The sequence below is a fragment of the Lissotriton helveticus genome, chromosome 2_1 (genome assembly GCF_964261635.1).
Source record: "Lissotriton helveticus chromosome 2_1, aLisHel1.1, whole genome shotgun sequence".
In the NCBI taxonomy this organism is placed as follows: domain Eukaryota; kingdom Metazoa; phylum Chordata; class Amphibia; order Caudata; family Salamandridae; genus Lissotriton; species Lissotriton helveticus.
In genome coordinates, this window is record NC_136059.1 from 2,031,010,617 (window position 1) to 2,031,028,398 (window position 17,782).

Here is a 17,782-nt window from a genome sequence, read left to right on the forward strand (position 1 = left end):
CCATATGCAAATCAGTCTTGATCCTCCGGTCCAGGGAGGACCTGGCTTGGCAGTTTGGTCTGAACTGTTGAGGCACAGGGTCAAGACTGATTTGCATATGGCTGGGTCAAAACTGGGGTGGCATGGTGAGCAAAAGAACGATGGATTTAACCCAGATCTCTTGACTGGGGGTGAATGTATGATTTATTCAGAATTCTGTCCATCATTTGTGTGGCAGCAAGAACAAGGCATCCATTTTGGGGTGGGACACAGTGCGAAAGGTAAAATGGAGGCACACCTGAGACTGGCAAAGAAACAAAAGTGATCAAGATGGAAGAAAGCTGATATGAACTCTTGGAGGGACTGGTGGTAATAAGAAGAGATGGAGATCATCATGATGTACGAAGAGTGAGCACGTGGTGGGGGAGATAATGTAGAAGGAGGAAGTGTCCGAGTGTTAAGGAAGAGGGAATGAGAGAGGCAGAAGGGTGTACATTACTTGTACGCAGCTGATAATTTACAGCAAAGCAGCAGTGAACAGTGTGGAGCAAGTGGTGGCCAAAGCTATGCCTGGCATTATTTGTTTTAGTTGGGACATGGTAGGGATGCCAGTTTTGACACTAGTACCAGCCAAGTTTTTTTTATGAGTTATTCTGGTCTCACCAATGGGATGATCATAATTAACTTGAGTGATTCCCTTCATGCCTAACGCAGCGCCTTTAATTAAGACGGTAAGGTAATTAAAGCTGTCTATTCGCTCTCTGATTGTGGAGCCAAGGTGCCTGAACCTGTTTAAGGAACTTGTTCTCTTTCACGTCCTGGTGATACCACCTGCATTGCGTAAGAGCTTATGGCATACCTGTACAGTGATAGGCTGTGCTGCGGACTGATGTAACCAGGTGATGAATGTGTGCCTCAGGCAGGAATGGGGAGGGACTTTTGATATAGTGTCTGCATAACTTTTTGTATGACCAATGAGCAGGGTACAAAGCTAATGCAATGTATCCCTAATAAGAACAGTGCTTTGAAGACGCGATGATACTGCTGGGAACCGCCATGAATTAAACATGAACAGCAGCATGAAGCAACTGCATAAAAGACCGATATAAGCTACTTGTCCTTGGGTTCAGCCATAGAGTTTAAAAGGACCAGCAACTTTTTGTCTTCGTGCAGTATGAGACTCCCTGTGATTATTACATGGTAATGATTCCTGATTTGTTCTGTGCCACTGTGTGACTTTTGCACAATGTTACTTTGTTTGGCAAAAAAAAGAATAAAAGGGCAGTAACTCGGATTGCTGTTGTGCGTGACCTTGCTGTGAAAAGATTTGTATTTCAAAGGTTAGGAAGTTTATTTAAAAACTGGACAAGAGTAACCTAATACTAGCCTGAAACTTTGGTACTTCCCAGTATAGTCTCAAACAGGTTATGTATACTGTTTATAAGCACATGAAGATCTCAGTTGCCGAGAAACGGAAGAGGGAATGCAATGTGGAGAACAATTAATATAGTAACTATAGGAACACGGCACAATTTATACCAAGTTTGACACATGTTTTGATGTGGCCATCTTTGGAGATACTTGGGTTATTATGCAGAATATGTCACCAGTTATTCTACATTTACTTGCTTTCCAGTGTTCTTGCTGATGCTTTAAGCAAACCATGCTAACGTCCCTGAAAAAAATGTCCCTTTCTTGAATCTGAGTTTTCACTGTCACTTCTCTACTTTGCTGTCGCTGCTATTTACCCTATGTCATCAATTTCATTTTGTTTCTCAAGTGTGCTATCCTTCCGTTCGTTCTCCTCTTACTGATCCTTTAATTTCCTATTTCTACAGGCATCTGCTTTCCCTTTTAGCAGTCTTGCTTCCCTTCTCACTGTATGTTCTTTTGCCTTACCACTTTTTCTTATTGGTCCCCTAGCCCCATGTTTGTGGTAAGGAATAGAGTAAGGCATTTTAAGGAATTACTGTATAAAGTTCAATACTGGCAAATAGGCTTAGAATTGAGACTCTATATTCTGCATTGAAGATGTTGCTTAAAAAGGTTGTTGACAGGTTAATGGTTGCATCTTATCCCAAAAGTTTGATTTTGCTCCACGACAGGCATCATGTAACTGATGGAGGAAATCTAGTTAGAGGGAGATGAACTGCATCCAGTTGTTCTTGTTCCTCGTATTATGACCTCAGTGTCTGATCGTTCTAGGGTAGTGGATATAGGATTGCTTTCCCATCGGCTGTTTCTCCACAGTTGTAGGTTTTACTTCGCTACATAATTTTGGGATCTAAACTTATGAATAGGCTTGGTATTTTGCAGTGTTGGTTGCCTAGAAATACTAAATTTATGTTGAGGGGCAATTCAGTTAATCTTTGAGGTTGGAATCCCCAGCAGCAGATAACAGTGCAAATATATAAATGTGAAAATTATGTTCTCATTTGTAGTTAGACATATGGAGGTTACACATACTTGCGAGTAGGAAGGTCACCTTTTCTTGCTTCCTTCATCAAAGCTGTTCGATGATATATTACACTCTAGTAGATGGGGCCAACTTATCCTTAACAGAAGAGACAAAGTAAAATCGATGCTCGGTTCTGACCATGCCTGCTTCTCTCTTTCCGAAATTTACAATCCACAGAGTTAAACCCCTAATGTGCGGGAATAAGGCACAACGGAGCTGGAAGTTACAAAAATATTGCTGATCGTGTAGACTAAAGGAGGTCTGCAGTTGATGAAAAGAGGTGTAGTGAGTTCCTTTCATTATATCCCCTAAAGTTGAGACTCATATTAAATCCCAGCCCAGGTATCCCTTATGTTTTTTCACGCCTTCGAAAGCAGCAGCCACCCAGAGTGGCATTTCCCTGGTAAGTCTCTTATGCCACCCTAGGTGTCTAAGAGTCTCCTTTCACAGTTTCAGAACCTGGAAAGTCAGAGGAAGGACAGAATGGGTGACTTAAAGGTAACAAAAGAAATGGAAGTTCACTATAGCCCATCTTTGGTGACGAATAGGGGGGTTAAGAGTGGACTGCAACCATAGGTCAATTGTCAAGAGATGTTCCTCCCTACAGTATGAGAACATCTGCGATGCTAAGACCTTCATCAAATAGTGTCTTATAACATTTACTCATAGCTGTTCATGGTGCTCTTCCACTCAAAGGAATGCCGCAGAGCATTGCCGCTAATCGTGTAAAAAAGGGAACTGGGAATCCACAAACGGAAGTGTGCCAGCTGATAGAGAAGCCACAGGAGCAACCTACCCATAATACAGTAGGGGAGGATAGACCAACCCATAATAGAGTGGGGGAGGAGAGACCAGAATGCAATATCACTCTGTATGCTAAAAACATGGTTAAAAATATTTCAGTCCCATGCTGTCTGTCAAACGTTATGTACAATCCCAGATATTTAAAGCATTCAGAGGATAGTGTCCGTGATGAGGCCCAGTGCAGGGTTTCCGGATCCGCTCCAGTTGGAAATATCACTGACTTGGACATATTAACAAGTAGACCAGAAAAGCCCCTAAAATATGCAGTATCTGGAGGGCACTTGAGGGTTCCCGCAGAAATATCAAGAGGTAGTCTGCTTAAAGTAAGACTCAATCAGAGATCTCTCGTCCACTGAAAGCCCCTCATCAAGCATCAAAATGAAGCCACGTAGCAGGGTTCAATGGTCAGCTTGAACACCAAGGGCGAGAGTGGTCTGCTCTTCCGCATTCCCCTCACAACTGGAAACACCATAGAAATTTCTGGGCCAATTCGGACCCTGGCCTCCAGATTGGTATAAAGTAGATGATCACATCAAATACAATTGGTACCAAAATTGGCCTTATGCAGGATCATGAACAGAAAATCCCAGGCTACTGAATTGAAGGTCCTTTTTAAATCAACCATAAGATGGGTTGAGGGGCCCTGAATAGTATTGATTACGGCCACAACATTGTGAAGTCTGCAGATGTTATGTGGATAGACCTCCCAGGCATGAAACCACATTGTCTTTGTGAATCAGAGAGTCAATCTCCCTTGCGGATGAGTCTCCAAGACTTTGGCGTATATTTTCCCTTCCACATTAAGAAAGGAATTAGGAGAATACAATTGGCCGCGAGCAAAGGTGCCCCACGTTAATGGTTCATGGCTGTGTCAGTGATTCAGCCATTGTGTAGAAGCACCCCTTTGTCAAGCACCTCATCAAACATTGCCTTTAGTGCAGGAATAGAGTGCGAAGTCGTAAGCTTAAGAACTCTGCCACAAGGCCTTTAGGGCCTGGCGACCACCCTCCCTTAAGCTGAGATAAAGCTTCCGCCAAATATACTGGAGAGGTCGTAGCCTCCAAGTATGCTTTTTGACTATGTGAAAGTGAATGGAATAGTATGATCTCGGACATCAACAAAAAAATTTGAAATCCCCACCCACCCACACACCGCCGACCGCATCAGTCTGCTCACACCCACGAACACAGAACCCAAACACCTGCTCACAACCCAAGCCACTATCGCCATCATGAATTTCGTGCACTCTGGAGCAACCACGGACCCCTGTCCCCACCAGATCCTCCACCTCGGGAGCAAGTCGATTGGTGGTGAGCTCAAGAAAGTCCTGAACACCTCCATCACCTTGGTCTCCATCCATGAGGACTGGAAACATGCTTAAGTGAGGCCCCTCCTGAAGAAACTATCCGCCGACCAAACAGAACTGAGGAACTACTGACCCATCTACCCGTTCCAGCAAAAGTTCTTGGAGGCAATCAAACAGCAACTCACCGAATACCTGGAACACAGCAACCTCCTAGATCACTCCCAATCTGAGTACCGAGCCAGCCACAGCACCGAGACTATCCTTATTGCAGCCCCTGATGACATCAGGGCCCACTTGGACTGCGGCAAAATGGCATCCCTCAGCTTCCTGGACCTATCAGCCGCCTTCGACACTGTTTCCCATCACATCCTGATCAACAGACTCCACCACATCGGAATCAAGGAAGATGTCCTCAAATGGATAGCTTCATAGCTCACTGGAAGAGCCCAGAGTTTTCGTCTCCCACCGTTAATCTCTGAACCAAAGAAGATCATCTGCGGCGTCCCCCAAAATTCATCCCTCAGTCCCACCCTCTTAAACATGTACATGACCGACAACCCCCCTCCTACCCCCCTGGCCAACACCGACAGATTGCCTGGAGTTGACATCATTTTCTACGATGATGATACCCAACTCATCCGCCATCATCCACAAGGACACCATCAGGATCTCTACCAACACCACCGACACCCTCAACACCGCCGAACAAATGCACTTCCAGATCCACACGGACCCCAAGACCACCCTGAGAGGCACCCTCATCTATAGACCTCCAGGACCCCGCCCCCAATTCTGCAACTCCATCGCCGACTTTATCAGCACGCACGCTCTGACCTCCACCGACTACATCCTCCTCGGCGACCTGAACTACCACCTGGAAAACAACAACGACAGCAACTCCTCCACCCTGATCGACAACCTCACCACCCTCGGACTGACACAGATCGACACGACACCTACCCACATCGCCGGCCACACGCTCGATGCTATCTTCTCCTCCAGTCCCCACGTCACCTTCAGCCACGCCACCGAACTCACCTGGACCGACCACGGCTGCGTCCACTTCACCTTCCAGAAACCCGTCTCACACTACCGCACCCTACAGATCCCTGGACGCCACTGGAGCAAAATCACCAAGGAACTTCTGCAAATACACCTCGCACTCAACCCCCCGACCAACCCCACCGACCTCGAGGAGGGGGCCCGCACCCTAAGACTCTGGATGGAGGACTGCGCCAACACCTTAGCCCCGACAAGACAACCCGCCCACAGAGATACCAGTCAGAGAGCCAGCTGGTTCACCCCGGAGCTCCTAGCCTCCAAGCGCACCTGTCGGAGACTGGAAAACACCTGGCACAAGGAGAAAACACCCGACAGCCACGCAGCTCTCAAAAACGCCATCCGCAACCACCACCACCTCATCAGGACCACTAAGAAAGCCGCCTTCAAGAACCGCCTCGACCACAACGCACACAACAGCAAGGAGCTCTTCAACATCGTGAAGGAACTCTCCAACCCCAACTCCTGCACCAACGACATCCCCCGGTCACAAGCCCTGTGCGACGCCCTCTCTGCCTTCTTCCACCGCAAGATTACCGACATCCACGACAACTTCAATCCTCAGACGGACCCCGCCAACCTCACCACCCCGGCCCCACCGATACCCACCGAACACGACCACCTCACCGCCTGGACCAGCGTAACCACCGAGGACACGAGCAAAACAATGAGCTCCATCCACTCAGGCGCCCCGTCCGACCCTCTTCCCCACCACATCATTAACAAGGCCGACTGCGCCATCGCTCCCCAACTGTGCAACATCATCAACCTCTCATTCAAGACCGCGACCTTCCCTGAGAGCTGGAAACACGCCAAGATTAACGCCCTACTGAAGAAACCCAAGGCGGACCCGAGCGACCTTAAGAACTTCCGGCCCTTCTTCCGTTCCCGGCAAAGGTCATCGAAAAGATAGTCATCACCCAGCTCACACGCTACCTAGAAGACAACAACATCCTTGACTCCTCCCAGTCGGACTTCCGCAAGAACCACCGCACCGAGACCGCCCTCATCGCCGCCACAGACGACATCAGACCCCTGCTCGACAACGGTGAGACAGCGGCCCTCATCCTCCTGCACCTCTCCGCTGCCTTCGACACCGTCTGCCATCACACACTACGCACACGCCTCTATGATGCAGGGATCCGCGACAAGGCCCTGGACTGAATCACCGCCTTCCTCTCCAACAGAACCCAAAGAGTCCGCCTCTCCCCATTCCACTCCGGAATCACCAAGATGATCTGCGGTGTCCTGCAAGGATCATCCCTCAGCCTGATGCTCTTCAACATCTACATGGCCCCACTCGCATGCATCGCCAGACTCCACGTCCTCTTCATTATCCCCTACGCCGACGACACCCAGCTGATCCTCTCCCTCACCAACGAACCCCGCACCGCCAAAGCCAACCTCCACCGCGGCATGAAGGCGGTCGCCGACTGTATGGAAGAAAGCCGACTCAAACTTAACAGGGACAAGACAGAGATCCTCATCCTCGGACCCAACCCCTCAGCCTGGGACGACTCCTGGTGGCCCACTTCCCTTGGCACCGCCCCTACACCAACCAACCACGCACGCAACCTGGGAGTCATCCTCGACTCGAAACTCACCATGACCAACCAGATTAACGCAGTCTCCTCTACCTGCTTCTACACTCTCCGCATGCTCCGCAAGATCTACAGATGGATCCCTACCGACACACGAAAGACCGTCACACACGCCCTCATCAGCAGCAGGCTCGACTACGACAACGCCCTCTATGCCGGTGCCCCAACCGAACTCCTCAGCAGACTTCTTCAAAGAATACAGAACGCCTCTGCACGCCTGATCCTCGATGTCCCCCGCCGAGACCACATCACCCCCACCTGAGAAACCTGCACTGGCTCGCCATCGACAGAAGAATCACTTTCAAGCTCCTTACCCACGCACACAAGGCACTCCATAACACCGGCCCGGCATACCTCAACAACCGACTTTCATTCTACACACCCAACAGGAGACTCCGCTCCGCCGACCTCTCCCTGGCCGCCGTCCCACGTATCCACAGAACCACCTCCGGAGGCAGGTCCTTCTCCTACCGCGCCGCCAAGACATGGAACTCCCTCCCTCTCCACCTACGGCAGACAGAAGACCCTCAGACTTTCAGGAGACTACTCGAAGACCTGGCTCTTCGACGACTAGCTGCAACCCCCCTCCCCCCAGCGCCTTGGGACCCTCGCGGGTATGTAGCGCTCTATAAATTGTTTGATTGATTGATTGATCCTCTCCGTGTCAGAACACCCCTCTGCCACCAGAGCCAACATCCACAGATGCATGCTGAACGTCACTGACTGGATGACGGAGAACTGCCTCAAGCTGAACACAGATATGCAGAAGCCCTCATCCAAGGGAATAACACCTCACCATGGAACGATGCATGGTGGCCTGCGGAACTCCAACCACCCCACCTGACAGACCTCGCCAGTAAACTCGGCATCATCCTGGACAGCAAGCTATTCATGGACCAACAGGTAAGTGCAGTCTCACCCATCTGCTTCCACACCCTACACATGTTCAGCAAGATCTTCAGGGGACTCCCATTCGACACCAAAAGGACCGCCATGCAGGCCTTCATCAGCAGCAGTCTACATAGGAAAGCACTCTACAGAGGAATCACTGCACTCTTCCTGAAGCGACTACAGACAATACAAACAGACAATGGCAAGACTCTTCCTCAACCTCCCCAGATGGACACACATCACAGCAGACCTCAAGAAGCTACATTGACTCCCGATCCAAAAGAGATGCCAGTTCAAGATGCTGACCCACGCATACAAAGCCCTGCACAGTCAAGGATCAACAAACGCCTCACCTTCTGCCAACTGACACCTATGATCGGCCGCCCTCTTCCTTGCAGACACCCAAGGGTCCGCCGAGCCAACAGCAGAGGACTCACTTTCTCACATCTGGCAGCCAAAGCTTGGAAAAACCTTCCCCTGCACCTCAGGACCGCTTCATCGCTCTGCAATTTAGAAAATAATTCAAGACCAGGCTGTTCAAATGAACAAGATCACCTTGCAGCTGCTAGCAACCCCAGTGCCTTGGGACCCTCATGGGTGATTTGCTGCACAATATAAATGATTAATTGATTGCATGAATCTACCCAATGTGGATGGGTCGCATCTGGCAAAAAGGGTAGCGTAGTACAAATCAAACTCAACCAATACCCGCCGGCCCATCACTAGCCAGCCATCCGCATTGCATATTGTGACTATATGCAAACAAGGTGCTTTATTTCTGGAGAGCCATTGAAGCAGTTTGGAGGCCTATTTACCCCACTGATAGACATGGCTCTGCCGTATCCTAACCCGAAGCTGAGCAGTATTGCTTTCAAGCAATGGGCCGGGGGCCGTCTGACACTCTGAGCCCAATTTCAAAAGTGTGGATTCTAAATCATTGATTTCCAACATTCATTGCATATTGCGACCCGCCAAGTAGCTAACATACCTACCCTGCATATGTGCCTTAAAAGCCTCCCCTAGACACCATAGACCCATCATTTTGCAAGAAGTATCCATTTGATATGGTGAGGATATATTCTTTAAATGCTAAGTCAGTCAACCACCAGGTAGACATTTGATATCCACCTCTCCCAGACTCTGGCGATCCTCCCATCAGTTTAACTGGTGAGTGGTCAGAGATGCCGTGAGCCAGGATTTGTACATCAAGAACAACCCCTTTGTCGGACTCGAGCGATGAGGCACCTTATTTCTTCGAGGAACCACCTCTTAAAAGGAACACTCCTGTATGACTGAATCTATTAAGCTCTTTTCATCTTCATTTGTATGCTAAGCCTTCGAACTGTGTGCATAGGCTTCCTGTGAATATTCCCAAGTATTAGATCTAAAAAATAACTTTGTGAGCCATACAAACCATAAATGTTGCCTTACCAGTGAACTTTCCATCCAACCTGATTCTCTTTCGATCATTCTGTTTTAATACATATTGCATTTTCTTTCTTTTTTTTGCTTCTGAATAATTTTGGATGGTAATGCCTTGTTTGGAGTCTACTACTGCTCCATAATCCATCCCGAGGAATAGTGGTCTCATGGGCTGTCAGATGAAGAAGACTAAATGATGAGAGGGTGCTCCTTATGAGAATTATGAATGTTTAACTAAAGGAGAGGAGCAGTGGAGATGGGAACTGAGAATGATGGATAGCGGATGGCAAGAAAATAGTCAGAAATGCACTTGGTGCAGCTAAGTGCCCAGGAGAACCTCAGCCCGGAGATTGGGGTATATTATTGGAAGGTCCCTGAGCCTAAGCTACATCTTCTAGAAGCATTTTAAATCTTAAAATCCATTTTGAATACCTCTCTCTCCCTATCAGAAGATATGGTCATCTAGTTATGAAGGGACTAGGAACCGTAGACTGCTATAGGAGTGGCCCTAGTGCAGGCAAGGAAAACGTGCTTCTCAGCGCCATGATCGAATGGTAAAAATAGCCACAACGAGGGTGCAGTGGACCTCGCAGCCCTAGGCCATTAATGATAGCTACTCTACTCCGTACAGCTTATGTTCACATACACAATGGGCAACTTATCGTTCTTAAAACATGGGGGTTGGAAGAGTAAAGGCAGGGTGTCTCAGATGGTGCGTAGAGATTTTTATGGTGAGTGTAGCTATTGATCCTTTTTTGTATTCTGCACCCAAGAATCTTGACATCCTTTTTGTCAAGAGTGGTGTTTTGAATTTTACAACCTGCTGACAGACCGTGAAGAACCTGATGGGATGTAAATGAGGTCGTGCTGCTTTGTTTTAGGATTACTGTCGTTATTGTAATATTGATTTCTGGGAGATGCCTAGTTGTACCCAATTGCTACAGTCAAAACAACTCAATATTATTGTTCAAACAACTGGTCAGTTGAAAGGCAGTGGCCAGTTGCTGTATTGCCCGGAGAAGAAACTTAAGAAGCGAGGAAATGAGAGGAAGAGGGAGGAGGAAAAGAGGCACTGGAGTAGGACAAAGGCTGAAGTGTCCTGGTTAATATTCATGGTTACCTGAAGGTTGAAGTTCTCTGCTCAGAAAAAGTTTTACATGATTATCAAAGATGAGATTCTGGTTAAAACCCATGTCCAGGTGGTGGACCTTGTGTGCTGTTGTTAGTAGGGAATGCAGAAGCTAAAAACATTTAACTGCAATATGTTTTTGTGCGGGCCTTTTGCCCAATTAAGTTCAAACACGTCTAGTTTCATCCAATAGTGGATATAGTTAACGTTAAGTAACATTACTAAATGTCTTAACTGTGCTCCCAAAATTCAAGCCACCAGTTCAATTTATTAAAAACCTATTGTTTCCCATTCTCTATCATTTCTAAATATGGCTAACAACTCTTGTCACTCTACTGATCACCACAGTACTCTGTTTTTATAGTGTGCCAACACATGACGACTATATTGCCCAATATCCTCCAACTGATCATTTATCGTACTCCATACATGGCTGTTTTGCCCTTGTTCGTTCTGAGTTGACAGCAGGGGTTTTTGCAAGACATTTTGCTTACAATATTCATAGCGAGGGCTTTGAGTCATCCCCCTGCAAATCATTGACTTATTTGAGTCACCTCTTTCAGTCATTGGCTTGGGTCATTGTTAATAAGATCAGCCCAGAGGAGTATTTATTTCCCTTTCATCTTCATGCTGTTAAGTTGTACCTTTCCTCCTCCTATGGGGTGCATACATTACAATGTAGGGGGGGCTATTTTACATCGAAAGAGTACGGTTGTCTGTGACACTTTTAGTCGCATACAATTCCTTATCGCCACAAGTATTGCATCCAGAAAGCCGTCCCTATTTTTAATGCAGCTGGCATCTTTGAATGCTTTTGTCAAGACAAACTCAACATTATCAGTACCAAATGGAAACCTCTTTAAAAACACTAAATCACAAATGCATTAAACCCTGATGCAACCAGCATGAGTAATTGTAGGCACCTCAATCCTCGCATTGATCCAATTTATTACAAACACCACCCCGCTGGATCGGTTATCCTTGAGATGTAATTTTACCACTACTCGGTCCTCACCTCAATTCACCACTTCCTCGAATTGAGCGCCGCCATAGACCCCCACCATTAGAAGTAATGGGGTAACCCAGTAACGTGCATACGTTCCTTCAGGTGAGCCCCGACAAGACAACACGCCCACAGAGATACTTTTATTGTAATACTTACTGCTGGCACACACACGGTTCTGACTCCACCTTCCCTTGTCTTACATTCACATGCTGTCCTACCTCCCCCTTTTGAGTCCTGATGAAGACCCGACACAGATGCATTCAAGTCTGCACAAACATATAGGGTCGAAACGTCGACGTTCTTTACGTGTATCCGTCCACACAAAGTCTCAACTAAAACAAGGGAATAATTCATTGAGTTGTGACAATTGTATTCAAAAGTGGACATCCATGATCTAATGTTTTGTCTATTAGTATGATTGTGTAATTTGTTTCAGTTTTGTATAGCACCCTGTCACCAGTCACGACCTGATCACTAAATGTATATAGAGTCTATGTGTTTATTTGTTTTGGACAGCTATCCAAAAAATTGTGGATTTATTCACAACCAAGGTTTATACTAAAATGATTTACCTTTTGAACCATATGCTGTAGTGTGTGTCTCCTTATATCTTTCACGGGATATGTTGTTGGAATAGACCCCCACCAGCATGACTGATTGCAGGCACCTCGATCCTTACATTTACGCATTGATCTAATTGGTAGAAACACCACCCCGCTTGATCGGTTAGCCTTTTGAAGATTTTTTTACCACCACTCGGTCTTCACCTTAATTCTCCACGTCCCTTCCCTTTACTTCCAGGGCCTTATCAAGGCTAATTGCTCTCCTAGGCGATCTACTCGCCATACACCATCGCTCGGTTACTGGAGTCACCTAAATCACATTGTAGCAATCACCAGGAGGTCCCTTCTCTTCCACGTTTTCCTACATATTCTTAATTCCGTGTCTCCTGCCTCTTTCCCCGTTTCTGTTTCTCCACAGGCAGCGAATTACCTCAGGCCTGCAATTCTCCTGTCTTGTTGATAATCCAAGTACCTAGTTTTGGATCGAAACGTCGTCGACTCTTTAAACAGTTTGCACGTTAAACCGATTTGTTAAAACAAGTGCAATCACTGTTTATTCAAAAAGCTTGCCCAGATTATTTGTATTGGCGAAAAGCTTTTCCCTGTTTTGCCTGAAAAATGTTTGTTCATTTGTAATAGTGGTTTTGTGTGTTTCTGTGGGATACAGGATTGTGCCCCACTCGATATATATAAGCACAAAAGTACCCCCTGTTATTTTAAGGCCTAAGAGGAGGGGGAAGTAAATAAATACAAAGGAAACAACCTCTTATCAAACCTGTCTAATTTCTAAACTGGTAATGACTCTAATCAAAATATTTACCTTACAGCATAGAAACACTGAAATTACATTTCTTTTAAGTTATATTTATTTATCAAAAATATTTATATGTATTAGTTTTTTTTATATATTTTCACACTTTTTGGGATTTATATTAAGAAACAAATTTATACACAAAACAAAATCACATTGTTATTTCAATTGAAGAAAGACATTCTTTGATTTTTCTAAACAGTGATTTGTATTTTAGTAACCCCCAAAATTACTGTCATTCTTACCTTTCATTCCACTCATGCATACCAACTATCATACCACACAGACAAATTCACAATAAAAACACATCTGAGCAACAGCACTACTCGCTAGTTCCGTTTGTCATTTGTCAAAATAAATTTTCTTTAGTTCAAACATAGACACAAATCCATCAAGTTGATTATAGATGGTTCTTTTCTTGACTTGATTCTTAGGTGGGGCTCTCAGGTGCGTGTCACTGGCCTACGTACGTTTCAGTGAAACCAAATTAATATCACCTTCTTCAGGACCAACAAAATACATATTCCATCTTTGGGGTGGTACTGGGGGTTTATATGTCTATCAAAGAACTGAAGGTGTTTTAGGTCCTCCAGGATATAGAGCTGTCCACGCGATTTTAAAAGGCAAAGATGAGTCCTTAGATCATTGAATCTTCTATATAAGACGCAAGTCTGTGTTGCCAACTAAGAAGAAACTTCAAGCAATTCTATTTTTCAAATTTCTGGGGTTGTAGAAGCTCCATCTGCAACCTAATTTAGAAACAGGGTCTGATGGTATCTCAATGTCCTTATCAAAAGTTTGTTTTTGTCTTTTGAAGATTAAAAGTCTTCTGGATTTTAGTATTCGTGAGGAGCCAATCAGGGTTTTAAGTTCCCGTTCACATCTGCAACCGTCCGGAACAGCTTTGCCACTCAATTACTTTGTGTTTGATCACTATTAATTGCTTCGATTTACTAAATCAAGTGTCCGGCTGGACAAAATTAATACAATATAGTACTGATTCTGGTCTATATTTATTGAATTAGATGTTTGAAGGAACAATTGTTTTTCATAACTAATAAAAGTCCTGTCTGGCCATGGTAATAACAATATCTCGCAAACGGCTACAACTTTCACCCATTTCTGCATTGCAACTTAATATTCATTAGGTAGTTCTGCAGCCACTGAGTGCATTCAGCTGTTATAGTTTCAATAAACAATTAATGCTTTCTAATTTTATGTATGTATTTGTCGAAAGTTTTCTTGAGTCATACTACCATATTTGGTAGCGATTGATTGCCAGTTATGGTGAATAGTAGTATTTAATGACTTCACATGTTTTAAAACATTGTGGACAACCAACTGTATGAAGGAATAGCTATGACAGATTTTCAGGACATCGGTGAGATACAATTACATACTGGAAATCTGGAGGGGGATTCTTGGGTGCCCTAAAACTCTGGCATAATGCATGTGGATTAGCATTGGAACCCACTGCACAACACTAAGCTTACGTTTTGTGCTAGGGGTGATATAATGATTTTGTGCGTTCACTAGATAAAGACAAATTTTAATACCCATATCCAAATCCCCCTTCAACCATCCACTGGTTGTAGTGGTAATCTGGGACCCAGCCCCTCCCACAGACCCTCCCTGCTTGCTGGTAGCACCCAGTGTCACTGGCCTGACTTGGCTTGTGGACTTTTGTTGTTGTTGGGTTAGTCACCCTCAACCTTTGCATCTTTCCCTGCTCCCTCGTTAGCCTACTTTGTTGTTTTATCTGGACCAATCTCAGAGTGCATTTCCACCCCGCGAGATGGGGCTGGCATTTGCCTGCTTAGGAGTCGATGTACATCTGGTAAATTATTGTTGCTTTCACAGGCATTCTTTCGAGTTGACAGCATGTCAAAATGACTCAGCTGTCGGAGCTACTCTCTCTGAAAAGAGAAAACGTAAATACTTTAATATATGCAAATAGCATAGCCAGAGTATTTTGTTTCCGTGTTGTGCATCACCAGAGTTTTTAATGGGATAAAGTTAAATTGAAGACATTCGTTATGCCCTCTAAATCCTCACCTTTGATTTTTAGGCATACGTGACCAGCTATGAACTTTAGTAAAATGTTATAACATAATATTTTAAATATTAGTCCCCATAACATATTAGACCAAATTAATCCTTGCATACCAGACCGAAAATAACCACGAAATGTACATTAAAATTCTTGTGTAATTTGGAAGCACCGTTTCAAAATTAAGATTTATTAACTTTAACTGAAGAATATTTTGTACCTAATTTAAAATAAGGTAAACATTTTGAAGTGGTAAACGTATATGTAAAGATAAATAGAGATAGTAAAAGCAGTAAGGATACAAACAAATAGGAATAAACTATATGTATGCTTGTATGTGTATATGGGAGGTTTCTTTACCCAACAAAAAAAATAGTTTGAGGATATGTAAATAGAAACAGATACAATACAAGAAAATAAATTAAATAAAAAGCGGTTGGAGAAGGTCAAAATGTTGATTAAAATTATACAGAACATAGGGAAAGGTTGTTATTGTAAAAAAAAAAAATGAAAAGTAATTTTTGCAAAAGATGTTTTGGAAAAAAGATTACCACATGGAACCATGAACTTAAAAGATTTGAGAGACCCAGCGCAACCATATCTTTTGGCAACAGTGTTGTGATTGTTGCAAGAATTACTACTGTTTTATGAAGGCATATCAATATGAATTCCGTTTGCAGAAAAAAATACAGCAGTTAATATATTCGAAGGACTATGCTTTACATTGGTGAATGAGTATTGTATATGTGGATTACGTAAGACCTTATAATAAAAGTGTTTGGGGGCAACAATAAAAAAGCAAATGAACGACGACTTGACATGGTAAACCAGAGTTGCCAGTGACATAACGTGCAACCAATGAATAAAACATTACCTGGTTTTCCACTCCGTTAACGCCTCCTGTGTTCCAATGGAATTGCAAAAGCTATTTCTTCCATATCAGAATGTATGGCTTCATTCATTCTTTTATTGTGTCCAGATCTTTCCACATTCTGCATGTTTGGCTACCGGTAGAAATACTCATTTTCGGGATTAGGGCCCCTGTTTCTAACTTAATTTTGACCTATTACCATAAATCGGTAGATTGTACAAGAAAGCTCTGAAACTATGCTACTTAGTTCATCCTGTGGCCTCTAGTCCGACATGACCACATCCAGCCCTCTTGTATCTCCCTCTCTTCCTTGAGGCTGTTTAGTGTGCCTCACTGTGCAGTATTTAGGTGAGTGACATTTAACATGTCCACTCAGGAGACCACCTCGCTTTTCTTTTATTAGACTCACGCTAGAGCCCAGGCCAAAATCTGATTCCTCACTGATGATGTATTTTAGTTTAGTACTCCAGCCAAGGTCCACCAACACCTGCCATTCACTGTACTCACAAGCTCTTGTTTTTAGTGCTCATAACTAGTGCTTGGTATTGCAACCTCCTGTTTCTGCAGGCAATGTCCTTGTGGTTTGATACTACTTGATACCCACTGTATAATACACATGGCCATCAGTGCAGAGGAGTTGGCATTTGTGGCATTTCCTTTTATGTCTGACGGTGCCCTTGACAGAGGACTTCCAGTCACTTTTGGGTTTGGATACGGTGCCTGTTTCGTGCAGCAGCCTTCTCTGGCCATACAGACCATTGTAGCGGCTGAATGGAAGATGTCTAGATAAAAGCTGGCCAGCTTTATTTCAAGGGCCAATTCTTTGAATTTGTCACTGAAAGCAGTTATTAGAATTTACACTGTTTATTGTTACAAATTTAAATGTATAATGTGTGTTGTGTCTACATGGCTTGATTCTGGGTGTTATATTCATGCTTGCCGTTTATTCTTTTGCAGGTTGATGTGCGAAACTGTTCGATATGAAAGACATGAAGCAAACGAAGTTCTCTACTAGTAAGTGTGTTTAATTTAATTATGAAAAGTATGGCGCAGTGGCCAGAGCGGCTGACTCCAGAGCGCGGGGAGCAGGGTTGGATCCCTAGCGCTGGCAGGCAGCTCAGCACCATGTGACTCTGGGCAATAGCTCACTTGATCTCCCCGATGGCCCCCAGCGCCTTGAAATCTGAAGGGGTGATATGTTCACGGTTTGCAAATAAGAATTATTATTGTTACTGTGCGAATAAGCCAACCAGCTGTCCCTTTCCTGAACCCCTTGCGCCACGTTAAATTGGAACACATTTTTGCAGTTGGTGGGAGAGGGCCCGCAAAGATGCCATTGCTGTGAGAGGGCCCTCGGTGATGCTTTTTCCTGAGAGGCACACAGAAGCGACCAGGAAAAAGGAGTGTGAATTATTCTGTGTGAGATGTCATCTCCCGCTCAAATTAAGCTGTCACTTGACCAACAGCAAAGTAGGGGTGACCGGCCTTTCTCCGCCAAAGCTGCCAAACCAGCAGAGCTCAGGGCAATTAGCAGGGTTGTGAACTAATGTCATTTTCAATAATGTGCAGAATTCTAAATTCCTTGGCAAGCGTGATCGTTAAGCCCACCCTTTAGGTCCTCTTTTTATCTTTTTTTTTTTAACCGGCCAGGCCTTGCGCTTTATCACATTTGGCTGGTGCCAAATTGATACGGAAAGTGGTTCGTTCGCGTAACAGGCCTATTTATTCACAGGATTCCACTCCTGCCTGCAGCCGACATTTAGTAGGCGATTTTATTCCTCAATTAGCTGTCCTTGTAGGAACGTTCAGAATTGATTATGCCTCTGTTATTC

General features: G+C 44.7%; 1 protein-coding gene across 1 annotated transcript in view; it reads left to right on the forward strand.

The window, feature by feature from the left end:
* Nucleotides 1–17,782, forward strand: part of LOC144820356 (rap guanine nucleotide exchange factor 6-like) — a 754,449-nt gene that overhangs the window by 341,197 nt on the left and 395,470 nt on the right. Inside the window, exon 3 of the mRNA XM_078677919.1 lies at nt 16,908–16,964. Coding sequence (XP_078534045.1) covers nt 16,908–16,964 — 57 coding nt within the window. The remainder of the gene's footprint in view (nt 1–16,907; nt 16,965–17,782) is intronic.